Genomic DNA, 16,484 nt, shown 5'->3' with positions numbered 1-16,484 from the left:
CAAAGACTCCCTGTGTGACCGGGGTAAGGCCCTGCCATCTGTGCCTGCTTCCTCATCTGCAAAGCGGGGGCAGGAATAGCACTGTGACGAGGGCCAGTTAGCCACCCAGACAGAAGTGACCCCGTACCTTGTCATGGGAACTTTAATATCTGAGAGATAAAGTTCTTGAAAATATGCACCTTCCCAGTGCTCTGCCCCCATCCAGGGCAGGCAGGGTGGGCTCTGTCTCGTACCAACGCTCGTACACGCCTCCTGCATAGACAGAAACCTGTTCTGTTCAGAAGAACGAGCAGCAGCTGTATCCAGGGCCAGGGGTGGAGGGTGGGAGCCAGTCCCATCAGTGCTGACCAGCGGGGGACAGCTGTCCACAGACCCTGGGCCCACTGAGGTGGGCCTTCAGCAGGTAACATGAGGCAGGCATCCTGGGCCAGAGGAGAGGCCTACCACCCTACTCAACACCAGGGCCGGGGCTCTCTTCAGGCCTGGGCGGAGCTTTCTGGAAGTCCCAAGGGGCAGGTGTGGTCCCTGGTCATGCCTCGTGGGCTGTCTCTGGAAAAAAGATCTCACGGCATCGCTGCACTGTGTCCTGTGGGGACACCACACTGTGGCCAACGGTCCGGGGGTCGGTGTAGATCTCAAAGTCGTTCCCACCCTGCATACAGAGGAAGGGCAGAGAAGCCATATAGACATATGTGGTGCCTGGTGGAGGCTCCCATGGTTATGCCCCAACACCCACCCTGGCATGGAGTCCCTTCCCCACACTGGCTCCTACAGGGCTGACCCTCCTCCTGCCCCCTCAGAACTGCCAGGAAGCCCACCTTCTGGGCCTTCACCAGATCTGCCCTGACTTGCTGTGTTACATGGGGCAAGTGTCCAGCCAGCTCTGGGCCCCAGCCTTCCAATCTTTGTAATGGGGCTGGTGAGTACTGGTTGTTCTCTAGGAGTTTCCCAGGAGGTCTGTTCTGTCACCCTGTGTCCTGGCCTTGATCTGGGGGTGATTTGGGATGAGGGGGACTCGGACTGAGCCTGAGCCACACTCACAGGGCTGGTCTCGTTCCCAAAGAAGTGGATGGTGTCGAAGCTGTCCTGGTCCAGGCTGTCCAGGCAGTAGCGCTTGTCCCAGCCCTCAGGGAAGATGTCAAAGCTGATCATGCCACCTGCGGGGTGGAAGTTGGGGTGGTAGATGAGGCTAGCACAGGGGCAGCTCACAGGGAGCTGAAGGCACCCTCTGTTTGTTCATTCATTCAGCAACCCCTGAGTGTCTACTGAGCACCAGGCAGAGGGCGTGGATAGACTCAGGATCCCCATGGGGTTTCAATCCAGGTGGGAGAAAGGGTGGTAAGGACCAGACCACCTCAGAGCATGGAAGTCAACGGGGCAAGGAAACTCCCCAGCCAGTGTGTTCGGGGAGACCTCTCCGAGGTGACACTGAGCTGAGACCTGAGCCAGAGCAGCAATTGCTGGGGAGCAAGCACAGTCTCCAAGGCTGGGAAGGGTATGGAGTGTCCCAGTGACAGAGAAAGCTGGGAAAGGGCTGGGGCAAGGGCACACGGAACCTGGGGTGCAGGGAGAGGGTTTCATTAAGGGTGAGGAGGTGCTTCTGAAGGGCTCAAAGCAGGGGTATGACAGGGTCTGTTTTTCCATAAGGATCCCTCTGGCCACTGTGGGGAATGGACCGTAGGGTCATGTGGCAGTGGGAAAGGCTTTGGTTTTTGACCTGAGTCACTGGGTGGGGAAGCCTAGGGGGCCAGGAGGGGTTTCTAAAGACTCAGGAGTGAGGCCCTAGGTGTGCTCCTGTGCCAGACCTCAGGCCCTGCGCAGGGTATACATACCTCGGGAGAACCTTAGACCTTTGCCAGCAAACTCTGTTTTCAAGGCTTCCACAAACTTCTCCCGGATCTTCTCCTTCTGTAGGAGGGGAGGGAGCAAACTGGGGTTCAGAGGGCTGTGTACCAGGCCCTGGGCTGGGCACAAAATTCATGTGAGCTCCCTGAGAATTCCAGGTGGATTATCATGACCCCCCAACTTTACAGATGAGGAAATTGAGGCCTGGAGAGGGGTTATGCCTTGTTCAAGGTCACCCAGCCTCAGTGGCAGAGCCAGAGCCTGAATCCAGAAGGTTTGTAACTGAATACAGTGCCAGATCCTGCCAGTGTGGTATGGGCGGGGTACTCTGAAGGGAGCCTTGGAGTGGAGGAGGGTTGAATGTATCTACAAACACAGAATAAAGGGACACTCACTCACTGACCTGAGGATCTCCAGCCTGGCCCTGCTGGGACCACAGAGGGGAACAGCCATGCCAAGCCTGGAGGGGCAGCCCTCTTGGCTGCTGCAATGATGGGGGCCAGTGCCCCAGAAGTGGACCAATTGCCTAGCCCTGTGCTTTAATCGGTCAGTGATGGGAAGGACTAGAATAGGAGGAGAGGCAGGCAGTGGCCAGCAGTTTGGAGCCTGGAAAAGTGGTCCAGGGAGTGCATGAGAGATAAAGGCAGGCTGCCTGGGTTCCAGGCTTGACTGCTGTGCTTCCTGGCTGTGTGACTAGGCAATTCGCCTGACTTCTCTGAGCCTCTCTCCTGGGCTAAAGGATGGAAAAGTGATGAATAAACTCTGCTTGACATTCATGAAAAGCAAGGATGAGGGATGTGACCCTTCCTGGCAGCCTGGGCCTTGTCTTCCCAGCAGGAAGGTGGGCTCCCAGGGAGGCCAGAGTCCCTACCAGAGGCCAATCTGTGGGCCCAGGGTTAGAGCTAAGGGTGTCCTGAGCTCTGAATAAATGTTCCCACATGGCCCGAGATGGCTGCACCTCTTGTCTCCATAGAACCAGGCTGGTCACTGGAGAGTCCCACATGCCATGTCCAGCCTCAGCAGAGACCAGCACTGTGACCTCGAGCTGGCCACTTACCCTTTGGCCTCAGTGTCCTCATCTGGAAAAGGGGACTACTTGTCCTCAGGGCCTGAGGGGCTGAAGGAGAATAAAGCATTTATATGGAATCTGGGCTGATGCAGGGAACACAGGAGGTCAGGACACTCCTGAGCTTCTCTAATATCAGAAGGGAGCAAATGAGAGCCAAAAAGACAAGACAAGACCCTGGCTGCTGTGAGTACAGCCAGCATGTGCCAGACCTCCAACTCGCCCCGCCCTCATTGCAGCCCATGAGATAGAACTGTGATTACCCCCACTTTACAGATGAGAAAACAGAGGCACACAGTAGTGAAACCACTTTTCCAGGTTACTGGGCATGTAGGAGGTGGAGCTGGGACTGGAAACCTAGGTGGCCTGGGAAAGGGCGCCCTCTCAATATGTGTGTGGAAGGGGGTCTTGGCCAATGGTCAATCTTAAACACTCCAACAAGGAAAGTCTCCAGGTTTGTGTGCATTGCCTACCCTACACCTCAGGCACAGGTGAGAATGGGAACAGATCATCACAGCAAGTCCCACCTAACCCTTGGGACAAGGCAGCAGGGGGAGACCCAAGTTCAAATCTGCAATTACTCCCTATGTGACCTAGGGCAAGTCACTTCCCCTCTCTGAGCCTCAGTTTCCTCATTCATCAAATGGGGATAACACCATCTATTTCACTCATTCCATAAGTATTTCTTGTGTCAGGGGATCAGCACAGGGGATCAGCAGTGAGCAGCTGCAGAAAACTCAGCCCTTAAGAAGCTTACAGCTCTGGTGGGGGAGACAGGAACTAGCCAAGATTTTACAAGTAGGTGACACAGTGTATTAGAGGATGGTGACAGCTGCTTGCGAAGAAATAAAACAGAGGAGGAGAGCAGGAGGCATAAGGGGGTGCAGTGTTATGTGTAACATTCAGACCGGATGGCGTGAAAAGGCTCGACGGACTGACTCCATCCCTGAAAGGGAGGGGGTGCGTGCTGGGGATGACAAGCCACATGCATGTCAAGGTTTAGCAGGGGCAGCACAGCCAAAGGCGACAGGGACCCTGGTGTGTTCCAAGAACAGATGCACAGGGAGAAGGCTGGAGAGGTGAGCCTGAGCCAGGCAGAGCCCTCAGGGCATCACGGGAGGGGGCCGGGACACTGTCCAGTTGGCAAGGAGACCCATGGAAAGATTGTAAGCAGGGAGTGGATGGGGGCAGATGTGCTTCACAAGATTTTCAGTGGCCTTGCTGGAGAACAGGCTGGCGGGGTTTTATGGAGGGGGTGGGGGTGAAGAGGTTTGAGACCAACTCTGGAGGCTGAAGCACTGGGAATTACTGTTGGACCTGATGGGGTGGGAAGGAAGAAATGATGCCCTAGGTGTTGGCCTAGGTAAGTAGGTGGCTGGTGGTGCTGGTCACCAAGGGAGGGAAACCAGCTGTGCTGGAAAGATGCAGAAGTGCCTACAACCATGGCAAATGGGAGGTGTCCAAAAGAGTACAGGTTGAATTAGAACACCACCCACAACCAATCCATTTCACTGATGAGAAAATAGAGGCTCAGGGAGGGTGAGTGACTGAGGCCCTAGAGCCCAAGGCCGCACAACTGGTGGCACCTTGTCCAGTTCGGAGAACTCAATTCTTTCCTCCAGTGTACAGCTCCGGCCGATAGGGGAGATGTTCAGCATGCCATTCCGGAACTCGATGAAGGTTCCACTGGTGGTGAAGAGGGTGGGTGGGAGGGTGGGGAGCCAGAGAGAAGGAGAAGGGCCCTGAATTCAAATCCAGCCTCACCACCCACCAGTAAGTCAGGGCCCATCTGAGAGACCCATCCCCTTCCCCCCTCAGGCCCAGGATTGGGAGGAGGGGTGGGACACAGGCTGGGTGGGATCTCACCGCTTCTTGGGGAGTCTGAGCAGGGCCATGTAGCGGAGGCAGAAGTTGATCAAGTCCTGCAGGAGTTCCTCCCCCAAGTGGTTCTGGATGGTCTAAGCAAGGAACACAGGGCTCAGAGTGTGGCTGGCACAACTCTCTGCTCCCCCCCGACCCAGGACAGAAGGTACCCAAGGACTGTCCCACTGTGGAAAAGTATCCTAAGGCCCGGGTTGGGGGGCACTGACCTGCTTGGAGAGTAGTCTTCCGTGCTTGTACTGCACTGTGCCATTCTCAGCAAACACATAATCAAACTTTTCGATGACTTCAAAGCCACATAGAGGCCAGGGGAGAAAGAAAGAATGTGAGACCAGGTACCCAGAGCCAAGCAGGGAAGCCCACACTCCTTGGTCTGGCATTCAAATCCCACTTGTTCTATCCTGAACCTGCTTTTCCAGCCACCTTGTCTTCTGCAGCTTATTTTTTTCCAAACAAGCACACAAGCCAGTAACACCTCTGGGACTTTGCTCATGCAGCTCCTTCTACCTGGGATGCCCTCCCTCTTTACTTTTCCTCCAGGACCCAGCTCCTTCCTCTGGAAACCCTCCAGGACTTCCCAGGAGAGGACATCATTTCTGCTCTGTGCTCCCGCAGCTTCTCTGTACAAGGGCTTCCCATTTATTTTACAACTTCCATCACTGTGTTCTCAAGACTGGCTGCAAGGGGGATTTCTGGACTCTGCCACAGGAAGTGGCTGGACTGGACGGTAGTGGGGAGGTGCAGGGAGCAAGCCAGGAGGCTGTTGCAGGGTCAGGTGCGAGGTGATCACCTGGACCACGGCAGGGCAGTGGAGACATAGACATGGACACATAGTGGGGAAATTTTGGACTTGCTAATGGAATAAATAAAGGGATGAGGAAAAGGGAAAAGTCAAGGAAGTTTCTGGTTTGAGGAACTGGAGGCATTTGCCTAGGCTGAGCTGAAAGTGGGAACATAGCTGAGAAAAGGGCTCTGGGTCCAAAAACTTTCTGGGTGACTTCAGAATCCTGTTAAATGGGATAACCACGCCCACCCTAAAGCATGGTTGGGAGGAGTAAATGAAAGGAAATTAACACATAGTCATTTTCAACAAATGGTTATTGATTATGCCCATTTTAAAGATGAGGAAATCAAGACTCAGCAGGGAGGACTGAGAATATAAAGGCAGGATTCTGTCTGCTTTATAAACTGCTGTTTCTCCAAAGCCTGGCACAGTGCCTGGCACATAGTAGATGCTCATCAAATGTTTGTTGAGTTATTGAGGGAAATATCAGGCTGTTCACTCTACTTCCTTTGCCCCACTAAAGCAGGACTGAGTCTTTGAAAGCTCATTGCTCCAAGGATCTCCCAAACTCCCCACTCCCTCCACCCCATCCTAACTGGACTGTGGAACTGGCTCTGGCCCGCTCCTCTTACCTTCATCCCCCTCTCCCAGCTGCTCAGCAATCTTAGAGTAGTCAGAGCCACCTACCACACCGATCTGCACCCTACTTCGCAACTTCTGCAGGAAGGCAGCCACCTCAGGGTCGATTTTCTGCAGTGGGGCAGGAAAGCACAAAATTCTGGCTGTCAGCAAGTCTGGGACCTCCACTTAAGACCTCAGTCAGTGCTCAGAACCCTGGGAGCCATGTTCCACCTAGATCTAAGGCAGTTCAAGGTTTAGAACCCAGACCTCAAAATTAGATGCACTTGGATTCAAACTCTGGCTCAAGTCCCTCAAAAGCAGGATAACCTGAGCAAATGGCTTTGCCTTTCTTTGCCTTCGTTGTCCCATCTATAAAATGGGGATCATAGTAGCAACCACCTGGAGGGGGTCACTGTTAAGGATTAAGGAGATAGGAAATGAGTAAGAGATTAACTACTGACTAATCACTTGAAAAGATCCCCCACTGAGGAAATGTAAACCAATGAGTTACAATCCATGTTTTCAAACATTCAGATATGCAAAGATGACAAAATCTAGAGTGGATGCAGGGAAAATAGGCACTCTCAAATGTTGCTGGTCAGAGTGTAAATTGGTACAGCCACTTTGGAGGATAATTTGGCAAGATCTATTAAAACTGAAAATGCAAGTACCCCGTTATCCAGCATTGCCCAGGTGTATATGGATGTTCATTGGGTATGCTTTATAACAGTGAAAAAACTGCAAACAAATACGAAGCTAGTCAGTTGGAGAATGGCACACACCTGCTCTGAAATGCTATATTGTGGTTACACAGAATAAGGCAGGACTGTGCTTCCAACATAGGAGAGCCCCAGACACGGTGGTAATTGTCAAAAGCAAATTGCAGAAAGGCATACAGATTATGATACCACTTATTAAAAACAAACAAACAAACAAACAAACAAAAAGCCTCACAACTTTGGGGATGGTGCCAGGCCTGGGATCCTGACTAGTCAGAGAGGACTTTAGCCTTTCCTGTTATGTTTTCATACTTTACAAGAGAGAATGTGTTTATGAATACCTGTGTAATTAAAAATTAACTTTTAAAAAGTGCTAAGGACAGGAAAAAAAAGTCCTAAGGACAGATCCAGGTGGGTGGATAGCACTGACAACCTGTTCTTGTTTAGGCTGTTGGGTTAGTGGAGCTAAGGATCAGAGGGAGGGGTCGGGGCTGGTCCTAGACCCTGCTACCCTCCCACCACTGTCTTCTTCCTCCCATTCCTGAGGACCACGGAAGCTGCTGGAAGGCATGGTGGCCTGATTCCTGTCCAGGGCCCTCACATAGAGGAGGGGAGCCTAAGGACTGGGTTCCCATCAGCCTCTGCCCTGCAACCCAGCCCTGTTCTAGGAGATCCCTTAGTAGGTCCTTCTGAATCCAGACTGGAGAGCAAGACAGAGGCCTGCTTATCCATGCACCCAACTGGTGAGGGTGGATCTGAGGGCTCATTCTGAATGAGATCCAAAGGGAGAAAAACTGTGGAGCAGAGGTTGGAGCCATCAGTACGGTGAGGTGCTTTTAGAAGGAAAACTGCACTCCCACTCTCCCTGTACCACAATATACTCACGGTGACCAGAGGCCTGGGGCCTCCCACCTCCAGGTAGGCGGAGCCCCAAAACTCAGCCAAAAATGTACATAAGCCCTCCTTCCCTCTAGGAAGAGAGCCAGTGAGAGGGAGGTAAACTGGAGGAGAGGCTTGAGAAATTAGACACAAGCCTAGACCTACAAAGGTCAGGTGGGATGGCTCTGAAACCTCTTGCCCCTCACCCTCACCTGATGGTGACTTCAACGCTTGGGTGCACTGAGCCCAGTATGGAACCCTGGGTTCAGATGCCAGCTTCGGGCTACTGGTGCGTCCTCCTAGGGCTGAACAGGGGTGGGAGCCACGGCTGGGGAGGCCGGGGTGTCCCGGAGCCAGGCCTGGAGGGAGAGGAGCTAGGCCCCTGCCGGCAGCCTCCTCCCCACAACAATCAGACCCAGCCCTGTTGCTCCCGGGCAGAACGTTGGCGCGGACGCTCAGGGGCCGTGACGTGGGAATCCAGGTTTTCATCACTCCCAGCAGGCGGCCCCCGGGGTGTCAGAGGCCGGGTATTGCGGCAGTCCACACTCGGTCCCGGGGGATTACGAGTCACGCCGCTGCAGGAACTACATTCGGTCTCCGGGTGTCCGCGTGACACTCCTGACGGGAGCTTCTGAACGTCGGAGCCCTACCTGGCGAGCTGGAGTGAGGGTCCCGTCCACGTCAAACAGGCAGAGGACGCGCTCCTTCCTGCGGGCGCCCTCAGCGGTGACCGCCATGGCTGCAGCTCCGCGCGCTCAGCTGAGTTGAAGGATGCAGCCTCTTGGAGAGGCGTCTGGAGGAAGCTAGACGGGGCGGGGCCTGAGAAGGGCGGGGTCCGCAAGCCGGCCTGATAGCGCCAAAGGAAGAAGGGGCGTGGTCAGGGCGTGATCTCGGCGGAAGGGGGAGGGCCCGGATGGGACAAGGGCGGAGCCCGAGCCTACTAGGGAGGAGAATTCTGATTGCACCAGGCTGAGAAGGGACGAGGCATAGGGCGGGGCAGAGTCCAACAGGATCGGTCGGATTGTTCCAAAGGAGACGGAGGCGGGGCCTAAGTGAGGGAATAGAACCAGGAAGGGAGGGGCGGGGCCAGAGTTGGCTGGAGGCGGGACGACTCTGATGGCATCTGACCGAGGAGGGGCTGGACTAGGGCGGGGCCTCGAGCCCGCAGTGCAGCGTCCCCAGGACCTGGGCGGAACTCAGCTTCTAACCATAACTCTCCCCGTGGCCGCCTTCACCCTAGGACTCACTTCTTTCCTGCTAATCCCTTTGACCTACAAATCTCGAGCTTTAAGAAATCTCTTGATGGCCTTTACTCAGGCTCTGGACTTTGCCAGACGGCCTTCCCTGACCTTTACTCCTGCTGTCATTCTGTCCACCCCATAAGGCGCAGCTCACGGTTTACTTCCTTCAAGAAACGTACCTAGACCCTTCCGTAGTCACAACTTTTTTTTTTTTATAGTGAGAAACTTTATATTTAGAATTAGCCAGCTGGACTCAGTGTAGATGATTCCAGTTTTGTTGGCAACATCCAAAGCATGACAGTCAGGATCTAGTCGTACATATGCCTTCTCTCCATCAGGCCTGATCAGGGTGTTGACCTTAGCCACGTCAGAGTCATAGAGCTTTTTCACAGACTGTTTGTTCTCGTGTTTGTTGGCCTTGACATCCACAATGAATACAAATGTGTTGTCTTCTATCTTCATGTCAGACTCCGTGGTCAGGGGGAACTTGATGGCATAGTGATCATGCTTATTTCTCCTACGGGAGCTCTTCTGAGGATATTTGAGCTGCCTTCTGAGCCGCAGTGTTTTGGGCTGTTGGAATGTGGGTGACTTCCGGATTTTCTTTTCTTTCTTTCTTTTTTTTTTTTTTTTTTTTTTTTTTTGTGGCTGTGTAAGCCTTTCAGTACTGCTATCTTGGCCTTCAAAGCCTTTGCTTTGGCTTCAGCTTTGGGAGGGGCGGGGGCTTTCTTCACTTTCCACTCCATATTCATGAAAATTATTTACAACTATTTCACCATCTCGTTGACTTTGGTTGTTTTCCCAGCTTCGCCAACCATGTGACTTTGGACAAGTCACTTCACCTCTCTGAGGCTTTGTGTCTCCATCTATAAAATGGGAGGAGCACCACCTACTTTGTACAGTTGCTTTGCACATGAAAAGAAATAATAAATATAAAAGAGCTCATACAGCAGGCCCTCTCCGAAGGAGAATTTGTATGCATGTGCTTCATACTGATTAAACAGCTATTATGTGTCAGCCGTCTTAGAAATGTACAGAAGATTTGAGCCAGCAATTCAACTTTTAGAAATTAATAAAAATATTGGGGATCAGTTAGATTAATTATTATCCATCAATAAGATGAATTGCCGTGAAGCCTTGAAAATATGTGTTGTGGAATATTTAACATGGAAAAATCATACTCCCATTCTTCTAGTACAAAAGTAGCAGGCTGTCTCTGAGTGTGGTATTATGGCAAATTTCAAAGTTCTTTCTCCCCTTGGAAATGCATTGGCCACAACTTCCTCTTCTCCAAGATTCTCTATTTCTTCCTCCAGAAATCAGAGTCAAAAACCCACCTCCACTTCCCTCTGTACTCTGAGGGATTGCCCTTCAGCGTGAGTGGATGCCTGGTTAGGCAGGTGTTTTTGCTACGTCCACTATCCTTGCCCTGATGCCTGTGATCCAGTTTTGGTCATACAGAGACATGCACCTGAGTGGCAGTGCTGTGCCCAATGCTTTTGATAGGCCTGTTTATTTCTCTATTTTGTTAACTGTGGTACTCTGGGGAGATCACTGGAAGCAGAGTCAGGAGAACCTCAGTTAGGTCTCTGATAACCACAGGGACTTGAACAAGTCACCTTCCCTTGCTGGGCCTCAGTTTCTTCATCTATATAAATGGGGACGTAACCCCTACCTGAGAGGACTATGAGATAGTTGTGGACAGTGAATGTTGCCTGATATTCCAGTAAACAAAGAATGTTCCCCAACATTCCAGTTCTAAAAGGATAAAGCCTTCAGCTACTGCAGACCCCTGCCCCCACTCCTCTCACCACAGGGGACCCTGAGGGGAATTCAGGATGGAGAAAAACAGGAAGCATCCTGTGGTTTGGATACTGGCCCTAGATTGTTAAAATGCATATTTTAAGGAATAATTTCAACGAGCTCCCCCCTCCAAGCTTGCATCTTTCTATACATAGGAGAGCACTAAAATCACTAACTTGAGATGTCTGTTTTTTGTGATTAGCAATAATCTTTAAAGGTTTTTTTCTTTTTTCAGCAAAAATCTCCTATATCTTCTGGCTCCTCCCCTTATCTCTTCAGAGCAGTTCCTTAGAGCCATCTATCTGAGAGGCTGTCTCCTTGGCTAGAGTCTCAGTGAGATCCCCAAATAAAACACAACTCGCAATTTTTAGGATGTGCGTTTTTCTTCAGTCGACATAGTAATAATGGATGTCTATTGATCTTTAGTATGTGCCAGCCACCATACTGGACACTTGGCCACATATCTTCATTCACTCTCACAGCATCTCTAGGAGGTGTTATTGTCCTCTCTTGGTGAAGAAAAAGAAAAAGGAAAAAGCCTTGTGCCCAGGGCTGCACAGAGCATCTTGGCAAGCTGGCAGGGCTGAGACCAGGGTGAGTGAGGTACTTGCTTCAGGCACAAAATTTAAGAGGGCACCAAAAAGCTCAGTAATCAAAACAAACAGTATATATATATATTTTTTTTTTAAATAAAAGAGGGAATTTATTAGAAGAGTACAAAGGTTCTTGCAGGGATTCCAACAGTACATTTTAATATATTTTTTAAAACATCAAAATTAGTACAAAAAATCTATGATGAACAAATTATCAAAAAAAAAAAATTAAAGACAGGATCAATAATTGTGCCGAGCTGAGGAGCCATACTGGAGAGGCAAAAGGCAAATCCATCTTTCTTTCCAGGCCCTGTGGCAGAGTTTAGTTTAATCATTAAACAATCTGTTGTGTCAGACACTGTTTTGGGTCCCAGGAACAATGTAGGGAAGAAAACAAGAACCCTGCCCTTAAGAAGCTTTTGTCTTCTGTTGGATGCAGGCAGCAAACAAAACCATCTCCATGGGAAGGAAGACTGAACTCTTCTCTGCACCTCCTGTTCCACCTAGATCTGGTCTCTAGATCTGGGGGCTGGCTGGCAGGGCTAGGACTGCCTAGATTCATCTCTAACATCTCACAGTCAATACTTGTTTCATTGCTCAAGAATTCTTAGGGACATGGTTAAATGCAGATACCTGGGTCTTATCCAGGAGCTGGGGCCTGGAAGCTGTAGGGTGGGGCCCACAGGAAAGAGCATGGTGTTTTTTTTTTCTCCTATGGTTGGATCCTCTTTTCCAAAGACAAAGACAAGCTCTGGAGGGAACGGTTTTCTTACAAGAACCTTTCCCAGTCTCTCCCTGGATTTTCACCGCAACCCATTTTACTGATGAGGCCACTGAAACTCAGAGAGGGAGAGTGAATTGCCCTGAGGCACGGACGCAGGAGGACCAGGTGGGCAGCCCTTATGACCATCAGTGTGTCCCTTTAAGAGGGAGGTTCTTCCCTGGCAACTAGTGCTAAGATGGGGCCCATGGCAGGCCCCAGGGAGAGCAAGGAGCAGGACTGGGGAACTGGGACTGGGAGGACTGGCCAGAAGGATGTTTCCAGAGCACCAAAGGAAGCCAGGCCTGAAAGCAGGAGGCCTGAGACCCCAGCCTGGCAGGATCCTGCTCAGGAAGGAAGACTCTCAGAGCTTCAGGGCCAGACAGTGGCTGAGGTTTGGAGGTTAGTGACTTCCATGTTTGGGCAGTGTACCTCTTACCTGGCGTGTTTCACTTACTTTTGCAAGAACCCTCTGAGATGAGTACGTTTATACTCAATTTCCAGAGGTAGGTGCTGACACCAGAGAAGGGCAGTGGATCTCCCAGTCACAGCACACTTAGGGTTCTCATTCAGTTCCGTTCCCCTAAAGCCCACACTTTCCCCTGACCCCGGCTGTTGGTAGAAGGCCATATTTTGCTGAGTGAACATAGAGGGTGTTGACCCTCTTTTCCCGGCCTGGAGTGTGGCCTTCTGACTGAGGGTAGGCAGTCGCAGCCCCAGGGGCAGCCCGGTGTAGTGGGTCAGTCAGACTGAAAGTTCCCAGAGCTGCCCCTCCCCAGCCAGGTGACCTTGGACAGGTGCCTCCCACTCTGGGCCTGTTCCACATCTGTAAATAGGGCCACCGCTGCCAGCCTCTCCGGGCTGTCTGGAAGACAGGGGGTGCAGGGAAGGAGAGGTGCTTGAAGAGGCTCTGCAGGGAACAGGTCAGGGCTGGGTGCTGGTTTTAATTTCATCTCGGTTCATGGGCAGTGGGAGGCTGGAGAGACTGTGGATGTTTTTTCTCCATTTTTTAAGATGCCTGCAGTGCTTCCATAGTTCTCACAACAAATAAGTCCATTGAATTTAAACAAGCTGAGGGGCGCATGCTCAGAAGTGGTGTTTGTGGAGGGGGTGGAGGCTGTTGCTCAGTTATCATAGGCCCCCTTGGGGCTCCCTTAGCCAAAGCCAGTGGGGACAGGGATGGCACTGCGCCACCTGGGGCAGAGTTTGTGTGTGTGTGCGTGCACGGAGGCAGAAGCCCTCCCCTGACACCTGGTATTAGTGATCTCTGCAGATCAGAACTCAGCCCCAGGACTGTGAGAACTTGGGCAAGTCACTCCTCACCTTCAAGCCTCCCTCGTCCCCCTGGGAGGGGCCTTAGAGGCTATCTGGCCCAGAAACTATCAGGTGTAGAAACTGAGGCCCAGAGAGGGGAAGGCCTTGATCAAAGTCTCTGAGGCAGAGGCTCAATCCAGGTTGGCCTGTGTCCAAGTTTTTATGACTTGTGCTTCCCCTGAAATGTCAACCCTCCCAGGACTGAACTGGTGGATTGATTCACTCAGAGATGCCAGCTCTGTGCCAGGCCCTGTGCTGGGTGCTGGGCACTCAGGTAATCAGAGCCCTGCCCTTGAAGGGTTTCAGCTGATGGGAGTGTGATGGGAGGCACCTGCTGGAGGGAAAGGTCTGCCTTGCCTTAGGGAGAAGTCAGGAAGGCTCTGTAGTGGAAATGCTTGTGCTGGGCCTTTAGTGCTGAGTGCAGGTTGCTCTGATAGGTAAGGAGAAGGGATCCAGGTCCAATAATTGGTAAACCGACGCTGGAGGTGGAAACCGCCTGCAGTGTTAGGAACCCACACATGCAGCAGGGGGTGGGGGGTGGAGAGGTCTGGGGACAAGTTAGAGAAGAGCCTTGATAAATAAGTACAAGGAGCTTGGCTGCTGCCCCAGGGGGGAATTGAGGTGTGTGGGGAGAAGGGCATGCTCAGGTGACCTGTACCCAAGACTTGGAGTTTGGTGGCCAGCTGAGCCATGAGTTCACAGCGCCACCTGGTGTCCATCTCTCTCACTGCAGCTTGACTTTCCTGGGTTCTCTCCACCTGGGGGGAAAAGGTGGGGCAGAGATCTCTGCAGGGGACCCTGGGCTCCCAGGCAAACTTGTGGACCAGGACTAGTCCCAGAACCTCTGTCCCCTCCCAAAGCAGTCAGGCTTCGTGGTGAAGAACTCACACTCAGTGCTGTGCTAGACCCCCGATAGGTTCTTTGTCTGCACGCTCAGGCCAAGGTCCTGGTGTGAGCGTGAGGAACCTGGGCCCACCAGCCTGGGCAGGAATCCTCCTACACCATCATCACCCTCCGGAGCAGACTCCACGTCCACGCACACACCTGTGACGAGCATCTTACTCTTACCTAATAGCTCCCTCAGGCTTTGGGGAACTTTGCTGGAATGATCTCTCCTCAGAACTTCCTCTATCGGTCCCACTAGCACCAGCACACCACACCCCCGCTCCAAGGTGGTTTTCGGTCCACTTTGCTGGGCAGTACAGGTTTTCACTCCATGTTGAGAGAACAAAGCCAGGTACAACACAGCATGTCTAGCATGTGTGCCTTCGAATCCACAGAAACGTCTGCAAGGACGTTCACAAAATGTTAACGTATCTTAGGATGATGGAATTTTAGGTGACTTTTTTTCTCTCATCTTTGTACTGTTATTGGTTGCTTACATTTTCCAAATATATATTATCTTTATACTCATATAACCAAATTGTTTTCTTTTTGGAAAAAAAACAAATTAAGAAATCTAAGCACATCCTAATAACGCCAGCATAGTTTAGTGAAAGCTCAAAGGAGCAGGGCCAGTGGCTGACAGTGACTCTGTAGTCCCGCAGTTCTTGCCTTTGCAGGTTTCACAGGGGCTGTTTCATTCCTCCCCGCACTGGAAGATCCTGGGGAACAGGGACCAAACCAATTTCCAGGGCTTCTTCACAGCTCTGGGCACACAGAAGGTGCACAGTACACCTCACTTCTTGCTTGACAACCACACTACCCTCCTCCCTGGTTTTGTGCTGCCCCTCTTGCCACCCCCTCACCCCCATTCTCAACATTGAGAATCGATCAGGTCATCATTCCCACACTGTCTGACCCACCAGCCCCTCCAGCCTCAACACTTCCACCACCCGTTCTGCTCTTGTGCTCCAACCACTAGCCCCTCCAACATTCTTGCACTTGCTGCTCCCTCTGCCTGGACCGTTCTTCTCTTAGATCTGCACTTTGTCGTTTAGGTCTCAGATTAAACACCTTGTCACACACGCCTTCCCCAACTTCCACCCCCTCCCCACCCCTCAACACTACACTGCCACCTGGTTTTATTTCTTCCCTAGCACTATTGCAACCTGAGATTACCAAACCTGTGTACCATGTGTCTTCCCCGGAATCTAACCCCTGACTGGGCAGGACCTTGTCAGTCCCGCTCACCACTGTACCCCTAGCACTGAGCTCGGTGCTGCTTCACACATGGTAGGCTCCCGGGGAAGGTTACGGGCTTTAATGAACTCACCCCACATTTTGTAGTAAGTCACAAAGTCTAAGGGTAAAATAGCTGTTTTCTGCCATTTCCCCCAGAAGCAGGTGATGCACGTCTGCAGTACCTTATCTTGTAAACTGTCCTCAGCAGAGAGATTTGGCCTCTGCTCAGAGCTGGCTTACAGAAATCCTCAGGCAGTAGGGGTTGAATGGATTCGCCCTCAGCCCGACATTCATTATTTAATTTGTGCCAGGCACCGGGCAAAGTACTTCCCATTTACTCTCTTCAAACCACCCTGTGAGGTAGGTACCATTTCCCCCATTTTATAGATAACGAGACAAACAGACTGGCCCACAAGTAGCAAAGTTAGGACTTAAGCCCAGGCTGTGTGGTCTCAGACCGGGTGCCTTCAAAGGACTCCTGCCACATGTCAGCTCCTGGGAAGCACATATGTCAGCCAAAGCCACCTGCCCTCTGTATCCTCTAGAAAGACAGAACCTTCTGTTTTATTTTTAAGCTAGCACATTGGAAAGACACAGTGCCTTAATGACGAGGTCTCAGCGGAGGACGGTGAGAACATGGCCCGGATTCAAGGGCTCAGCTACTCACCACCTGGATAACTTAGCTTCTCTGCACCTGTTTCCCCACCTGTAAAACAGGACCAACACCCACATCCTGAGTCCGTGGTGTGTGAAAGAAAGCCAGGCAGAAGGTGCTCACTCAAAGTGGGCCAACTGAACCTGCAGACCCCGGCAGCTCGGCTGGCGTGCCTGGAAGCACTGCGGGCATTCAGAGG

The 16,484-nt window shown here is 51.8% G+C and overlaps 1 protein-coding gene across 1 annotated transcript; it reads right to left on the bottom strand.

The window, feature by feature from the left end:
- Positions 1 to 124: 124 nt before the first annotated feature.
- On the bottom strand, positions 125 to 8,606 carry PMM1 (phosphomannomutase 1). The gene is made up of 8 exons (XM_010983506.3): positions 8,446 to 8,606; positions 6,209 to 6,326; positions 5,002 to 5,078; positions 4,778 to 4,869; positions 4,498 to 4,597; positions 1,833 to 1,908; positions 1,042 to 1,157; positions 125 to 652 (listed from the first exon to the last, which is right to left on the bottom strand). Exons 1-8 carry the CDS (start codon positions 8,530 to 8,532, stop codon positions 530 to 532), a joined length of 789 nt encoding a protein of 262 aa, XP_010981808.1. The 5' UTR covers positions 8,533 to 8,606; the 3' UTR covers positions 125 to 529.
- Positions 8,607 to 16,484: the final 7,878 nt, after the last annotated feature.

The sequence above is a fragment of the Camelus dromedarius genome, chromosome 11 (assembly GCF_036321535.1).
Source record: "Camelus dromedarius isolate mCamDro1 chromosome 11, mCamDro1.pat, whole genome shotgun sequence".
NCBI classification, from domain to species: domain Eukaryota; kingdom Metazoa; phylum Chordata; class Mammalia; order Artiodactyla; family Camelidae; genus Camelus; species Camelus dromedarius.
This window is presented reverse-complemented; position numbering and strand designations above follow the sequence as displayed.